Genomic DNA, 8,285 nt, shown 5'->3' on the forward strand with positions numbered 1-8,285 from the left:
GAAGTTGGCCTGCCTGCAGGGCTACTTCACTGCAGCTAAGTGTGAAGTTGGAGATGTGGATTCCCAGCCAAGGGGCAAATATCAAAGCCTGGCCCAGATAGAAGGTCTGAGAGTTTGGATGGGGAAAGAGATTCCACCTTTCCTTACATCTGTGTAGTTTCTGCTGTTGAAAACAGATGCAAAGCACAACATGTTGCGTTTTATTTCTTTCAAAGCAGACATATACTTCTGTGCCTTGGATAAACCAGTTATTTGCAGAATACATGTAAGATATTTTAAAAGATAATGAGAGAATCAGAGGAGTTATAGCTATTAAGATAGGTAAGAAAATAGTTACTTAAAACAAGTCTTCAGCTGTGGAGACTGTAAAGGGAACATATTTCATGTTGTGATATGAAGGTTTGTGCCTTCACTTGTGTCTTTGCTAAGGTACATGGAAAACATATATTTATTAACTATTGCACTAAAATAGACCTTTTTTTACTTGTCTAAAAAAAATACTGTGCTGGCATGAACCGTAAAAAAAAGAAACAAGTGTTTTCTGTCATATTAGGAAACTGTCCTAAATGTTTCACCTGTGCTGGAAATTTAGATGTCAAACCTTGAACTGGGGCAGAAGCACACTCAGTGAGCAGTAAAGATCAGGGATCACTGAACAGTAAAACCCACTTCAGTTTTTATAACAGACAGTTTTCTAAAAGGAAAATTTCACTGAGTGTTGACCTCTACATCCTCTGATACAGGAGTGTAAATATTTCCATTACGATATACAAGACAAGTGCTTTGTAGAGAAACTTTTTGTAAGCAATTTTTTCTGAGTTTTAAGATGTAACACTATTTCTAAATTTTGAACCCTCTGTAAGACCATCCTGTTAGTAATGTACAACATGTGCATCATCAGAGAATAGTGTGGCAGAAAGATGCACTTTTAGATGAAGAGAGGGATAATTTTTTAAAAACGTTTGGTTACAAATTCTAATAGTCTAAGATGTATTTTCACAAACTGTTGCTTCAGCAGTAGAGTCTCACGCCAAGATTTGTGAATGCTTAATAACTTTCAGTATCTCAATTTCTTAATATCCCTTCAGAGCACCTGATATTCAGAGTGAGTACTCAGCATTTACAGAAAGTTGTTTGCTCTAGGGAATTCAAAGCTGGGGCTCCCTTGCCACCCCCCATCAATACTCTTAAAATCTTGTTGGCCAAGATTAGTATCAAGTTGCTTTCATCATGAAGTTTTAAAATCTTCCCTTTGTTTGAGGTGCATTTCTTCTAAAGTCCATAGCCAATCTCCCACCCAGATGTGAAGGGTGCATTTCTTCTAAAGTGCATAGCCAATCTCCCACCCAGATGTGAAAGCTGAATGAGCCAGCAGGTCCACAATGGCAGTGGTAGTTGCCAGCAGAAAGTCTTGAGGAAGGCACTCAGGAAAGGCTTTAGGAAGGTCTTCTATTCAGAGGAAGAATAATTTTGTTGGGGTGTTTTTTCCCATGCAAAATTTCCTATATGAAAATTTCTCTTTTTCAACTGGCTAACAATGCAAAGTACTTGCCTGTTGTATTTCTCTCTTTCCTCATCCTCCTGACTTGAGTGATAGTTATTTATTTCATAGCTGAAAAACCTGCTAAAGTTAAAGAAAGTGTGTCCCACTGCTCCGGTGTCAGGCTAAGCTCCAGGCTAAAGACAGTCACTGTGCTAAGTGCACAGAGGAGGTTAAGAACAATAAGCAGCCAAAGAAATTTGCAGCTTGGGGATGCAACAGGAGGTCCCTCTGGCTCAGTCATAACTCTGCTCTGCCTGTTGGCCAGTCTGTGCCAGATAATAAAAAGTTGCTCCATCTCTAATGATAGTCTGACTTCAGGATCCCAGTGCCTCTTCCCATGATACTGGTGAGCTTTTCTGATACATTGAAAATATTATTAATACTAGAGGGGCTGACAAATGGAGTTCAGGTTTAATGAAATTCTTGTAGGAGTAAAGGAATAGTGCTATAACCAAATATTAGCATCCAGCATGGCCCCAGTTTTCAGTCATTCCTCCATAACTGTTTTCATCCTGTAGAGCAAAATTAATTCACCTTCTTGCAAAAGTTTGCTGTTCAATTACAAGGCTCAAAAGAGCTGAAGCATTTTGAAATTACCTGGGAATCTGCACTACCGTTGTGCAGTGTCCCAAGCATAGTCAGCTAAGCATTCTTGCCTTATACATGAGATTCTGGACTCCCCAAGGGGGGAGGGGAGAGCAGATTTTGCAGTAATCACCATGACCACCACTGAAAGAGGTCTGTGACTCTGTGATTTATTTATAACAATAATAGTGAAGGTTTGTCACAAATGTAACTCACCACTTGCACTATGCTGGGAAGAGAATTTCTGAGTAAACTGATTATTCTAGATTCTTTCTTGCATGCTAACAATGGCTACAGGGTATGCATTTTGGTGAGAGCAAAGAATAAGAAGCTCCAAAAAACCACCTGTCAAGACATCGTGTGGGTGAACGATTTTTTTTCAGGTTTTAATGGGGCCTAAAGTCTTACATGTATTTTTGAGTAATGATGCTGTTTTGCTGCAGTGTCTTTCTAAGCAATGAATCTTCTTGGTTGTTTTATTGAAACTTGAAATTGTAATATACTGTAACAAGTACAAAAGTAACTCTGAAGGAAGGCTTCCTGTTTAATGACTTAACAAGCAGTTTGAGCCTGAAATTGTTTTTTAGATGATAAAGTTCAGTTTGGAAAATAAAACCCGAGGCCAGAATTGAAAAGATATAAAGTAGCCTACTTGGAGGGAAACAAGGCTTCTCCTGTGCTTCACGGGTCAATTTCTTGAAGATCTACTTATGCTGTTCTGTGTACAGTGAATTTATTGTTAAACAAATGGTAAAAATAGGGGGAAGAATACTCTGCTTCCCCTCTGGTGCTAGCTTTATAAGTTTCAATCCTTCAAGGTTGCTTACTAAGACTATTTACTGTATGCAGTTCTGTTGAACAGATGGAAGTCTTCACAGAAAGAGTGAAATGTATGCATTCAAGATTAGATGGTGTATTTTGCAGATAAATTACACCTGTATTTTCTTTACAAAACATGTGCTTATTTGAGTCTAATTTCAGGCTTGAGGGTTTGGGATGCTCTTCAGTCTGCTGTTCTCAATGCAGGCTGACTGAGGTGTTGCATAGCAAACTGCTCATCTCTGCTAATACACTCAGTCTCTTGCTTATACTATGTCCCACCTGCTTCTTCTGCAGGAGATTGTTTTGCTTTGTATATTTGTATTACATGTTGGCAATTATTGTTTCTTAGAGTAGCTTATGATTGCCAATATTGTATTCTTCAAAAGTCTAGGAGTTATTACAGGCTAATAGTTTTTGTCACTGGGACTGTATTTTATTTATTGACTGCCAGAAGCAATATGATGGCTTTTATAACTCCATTAGTGTAAATATACTTAACATGTGTAAGAGGCAAATAGCAAGTCTGTTGCAGGTTATTTTGATTTGTTTCTCTTCAATTCAGCAATCTGACCACTATCTTCTAAATTAATGATCTCAATTTGAAATATTAAGCTCTTCTTGCTAAAGGGGGGGGATATCTAGTGGCATAGTTTTTGTATTGTTAAATACAAAAAGCCTGTGCCTTGTGTACAGTTTATCTTCAAGGGCTAATGGACAAAGTTTTATATAGTGGTATGCAATGTTTCTTCCTTAATTTCAGGAATTCCTATTCCCATGCAATTAAATTAATCTCCTGAAAAGTGAAAGGAATATAATTATCATTTTGAAATCCTTCTAGGTCTTTTTATAAAAAGCAGGAAGGAAACTCTCTGATGGCAGGTTTGAATAGGCAGCCTATGTTACTTTTGAATTATCAAGGTGATAAGGGCACTCTGTGTTAGTTGCAATAATTAGAGTTTCTGCAATAGTCATGTCTAATAGTACTGAATGGGACACCGAATCAAATTTGACATTGCCATGGAATAGCGGATCACAATGTCTGTGTTTGGGGTGTCCTCCCCCTCTCTCCCTGCCTGTCCCCAATGCTGTAAGGAAATCCAGGAGAGTTTGGCAAAGCTACTAAAAAGCATAAAGGAGGGGCTTCAGAGTTGGTTAAGTTGTTTTTTTCAAAGGATTGTAAACATTTTAATAAGTCATCATGAAAGAGGTATATTCTGTGTTGAAAAATTATAAGGAGATGCACACAATTTAAAACAAGTGCTGCTCCATCAGGTTATCCAGGCAGCATATTAAGGTCTAATGTATTAAGTTATTAGGCATATCAGTGGAGGAAGATCAACATGCAACTGTCCTGCCAGTTTGTGAAGGCAGTGAAAAGTATTCACGTGGTGTGGAAGATCTTTCTTTGGGGTTGCTTCTCCTGAATATGTGCATTAGATGAGGCTCAGTAAGTTATGATATTTGTGGAAACATGGGGTTTTCTGGTCACAGTGATTTGTTTATTCCCAGATTGAGGCTTTTGTGAGCATATTTGTTAATTATGTGCTTCTTTGCATAAAGAACACAATAAACAATCTAATCCTAAGGAATACATACTGGGCTATAGACCAAAGGTTATTTATTCCAGTATCATGTCCTCAGCAGTGGACATATAGAGTAACAGAGGCCAACATATTGTGATACTGCACCAAAATTCTTTCCGGCTTCCAGTTTTGAGTTCAGAAATTGCCTCAACGGTGGAGTCTTTCTAACAAATAGCCCTCGGTGGATTTTATTTGTTCAGTTGCTTTCTGAGTGTGTGTGTGTGCTGGTAGCTCCTAGCAGCAGGAGGTTCTGTGGGTTAACTGTGTGTTAGAAGGGGAACCACTGCCTTTTGTTTGTTGGAACCTGTCAGGCAGAAATGCCATTGATTGCTGGCTAACTCTTGTCTTGGAGTGAATGAGCAAACACTCCTCATTTACCTTCGCTCAGTGCTCATTTCAGCCTTCTGGGGTTTGCAGGCATAGCCCTCCCGAAACACAGGAATTTTGTATAAGTTATGTGTGATTGGACTAAATGCATGTCTAAAGTGGTATGTTAAAAGGGTTAGAACTTCAATTTGCTTATCAGTTTTTTTGGTCAATGCTGTGGAATGTAAAAATCACAGGAGGATGTTGCATATGTTCTTGCATAAAACTGTGCGGTGTGTGTGGAGAGAGGGAGAGTTGTGTGTGTTTATGCTGAATTAGTGTTTGGCTAATTTTTGCTGGTTTTATGAATTTGAATTTAAAGCACAAATACTGCTTGTAAGAAGGCCAACGATCCTGTCATGTTATTTTCCTTCCCTAGCTGCGACAATTAGTTAATATATGCATCAACCCAGACCCGGAGAAGCGACCAGACATAACCTATGTGTACGACGTAGCCAAACGTATGCACGCACACACCGCGAGCAGCTAGACACGGCGTGAAGAACAGAGCAGGAAGAACCAAGTATTGGAGAGAAATCATCCCACCTCTTCGTGTGTTACACACACGGAATTATTTCAAGCTTCCTGTTGTGCTTTGAATTGTAAACCGATTTGTGTACAAGCTTTGTTGTTTTCTGTTTATTCGGGTTTTCTTTTTTTTTTTTGTATTTTTTACTAACTTGCAGTTGTACAACACATTTAAATATGTAAAGCATAATTCTAAGATACCAAGAACCACTGTTTTCCCTGTTAAGTGGGTTCGAGTATATTTTCTGTAATAACAAAAATTGTATTCAGTTGGGCCTCAGTTCTAAAACACAGTTGCACTTTTGCACATGAGACAGATATTAGGCTTATTATCCAGAAGCAAAATGTCTGAATCCCTCACCTTTTAAGTAATTTATGGAAAGTATGAATCAGCACATTTAACTTTATTTTAATCTTTGTTCTAAGAGGAACAGAATTATTTTAGAAGGTTATTGTATTGTATATTGAATTGTAGTTTGCAGTTCTTGCTATAAGAGTAGACAGGCGATAGGATTAGTTCTCTGCTTGCCAAATGCAATGGGAAAATAGTTTCAGGAAAAAATGGTCACGCTGAAATTTCTGTAACATCCCTTTTTGGTTTGTTATCTTGTCATAATACACATGAAACATTGGTTGGAGGTTTCCTGTAAAATTTAAGGTGTTGATTCAGCAATCTGGTGGTTTTCAACAGACTCGTGCAGCACTGCCCTGGGGCAATAGGAGTCTGTGTGGTTAAGTCTTAAAACCATGCAGATGCTTCTTGTACCAAATAGGGTTCTTTTGAGGCTAGTGTTTGAGGAGGTCTGATTAAAAAAGCTGATCTTTAAGTTACAACTTCCCAGCTGTTTGTGTATATGTCACTGTTTGTAGATTTTTGTGTTTAAAATAAGTTGAATGACCTTAGAATATATTTAAATTTTAAAATGTTGGGGTTTTTTTTAAGTGCAGAAATCTTTTGGGAAAGATAAAATAGTGTAGGATAACACAAATGTATTCTACATAAATCTGTGATTTTTTTGTATACTGTATCCTGAGAATTAGTTTTATATTTAGCAAAAGTAAATTTTAACTTTTATGTTTAGGAGAAAGTTGCCACTCCTTCACTTGGGAAATAAATATATATGCAAACTGTCTTACAAATAGTTTATTAGTTGAGAAAAAAATTCTGAATATTTTTGTTAGACCTTTAGTGCCTTTTTGGGTATGTTTAAATAATATTTTTATTGTTAAGAAAGGAATGTGTCTTGTTTTTAAATGTGGCGAAAATGGAGTGTGGAATGAAATTTCTTGAGTTTCAAGACTGAACTTTTTATACAGAACTGTCAAAACATAATTGTTATCAGTGATAACAGCTCAGAAGCTGTTATGGTCAGTTAAATCGTTTTCCTTATGTGGGTAAAAAGTTAGTTCAGGTATAAGCAGCAGTATGTACATACACATACTAGGTGCAGTCACTTCCCTGCATGCTCAGATTATTTTTTCTTGATTGTTTCTCTGTGCAGCTTTAATTTTTGATTTGATATAGTGCTGAAAAAATAAAAATCCTTCGTGGAGTTTGTGGATGAAATGTTCAAGCTAGGTCAGGGTTGGTTTGGGTTTTGTAGTTTTTTAAAGCAGCAAATACTATGGAAAATGTGTTTGGCAAAATACAGGACATTAAGTAGTATGTGCCAGATTATTGGCTTATCTTCATACATATTTTTTAAATTTTTGTTTCCAGATTTTGTAGGATTAATTCTATGAAACTGTAGTTTTCCTTCTTGCTTCTGTGTGTACTTAATCTTGTAGGACTTCAGTGGAACAATTTGTGGGGAAGAAATATCTGAGAAACTTTGGTTTGCATCTAGCAACCTCTAGATTTGTCTTCATTTATTATCTGATTATATCATTTAAACAATGATGGTTAAGTTCTGTAACAATATCTCATATGTCTCAGAATGAAATGCTTTGTATTGAAAAAGGCAGCACAATACTTGCTTGACTGCCAGGATTAGCTCTTAATATGCCCAAGTACTCCAACCACTTTTTTTCAGAAATGTGCTAGAACATTTAAAAATTACTGTAAAACAACCCACACAGTCAGGGCATTTTTATTTAATATTATACATAAAGTATTGGATTTTTTCCTGAAAGAAACTGATAATGTATGTCTTTCCCCCAGCAAGATATTTGGAGTGAAAAACTCATGACTTTAGAGTCAGCAAATGTGCATACTTAAGTATTTAATTTTTTAAGTCTTGTGGGTTGTTTTTTTTTTTTTTAGTATTTATGATTAAATCTTGTGCTAAGGAATAAGAAATAGTTGTTCTATGAAATGAATGGTACAGATGACTCTGATACCAAACATTATCATAAAAAAGCCCATGTGGGTTACTAGAACTGATTACATAACTGGGGATTGTGGAATCTATCCCAAAAGTAAAGCACCTGGTCACATAAGAAAATGCTAAGTCTGTTATAACACTCCCATGTATGCTGTATGCTTATACAACAATCTCTCTTATAGACCACATTTCTGTTTTTCATATGTTGATGATGACATTTGGCACTATTTATTTCAGGTTGCAGCATTGTGTTTATTTTCTTTAAAGTGAACATGTTATATTTCTATCCAAAACATCTGACTAGCCCTTTGTTATTTCAGTGATGCTCCAGTATTAACTTGCTTCAGGAGTGAACTTTGTGCTTTTGAATGAAATTGCATCAAATCTCCTTTGTGTCAAAAGCTCCCTGCTCTGCAGTAGTCTAATAGAAGTAAACCATACAGATATTAAGTAGAATGTAAAATGTAAAGTATTTCTATGATATTTTTTCAGACTTTTCTTGTTAGAAATATATATATATACACACACGCACAC

General features: G+C 36.6%; 1 protein-coding gene across 1 annotated transcript in view; it reads left to right on the plus strand.

Moving 5' to 3' along the window:
- LOC103807695 (serine/threonine-protein kinase Nek7-like) overlaps positions 1 to 5,389 on the plus strand; it is a 12,884-nt gene extending 7,495 nt beyond the window's left edge. Inside the window, exon 5 of the mRNA XM_009080442.1 lies at positions 5,279 to 5,389. Coding sequence (XP_009078690.1) covers positions 5,279 to 5,389 — 111 coding nt within the window. The remainder of the gene's footprint in view (positions 1 to 5,278) is intronic.
- The last annotated feature ends 2,896 nt before the right edge of the window (positions 5,390 to 8,285 follow it).

Source organism: Acanthisitta chloris, unplaced genomic scaffold (genome assembly GCF_000695815.1).
Source record: "Acanthisitta chloris isolate BGI_N310 unplaced genomic scaffold, ASM69581v1 scaffold9500, whole genome shotgun sequence".
In the NCBI taxonomy this organism is placed as follows: Eukaryota; Metazoa; Chordata; class Aves; order Passeriformes; family Acanthisittidae; genus Acanthisitta; species Acanthisitta chloris.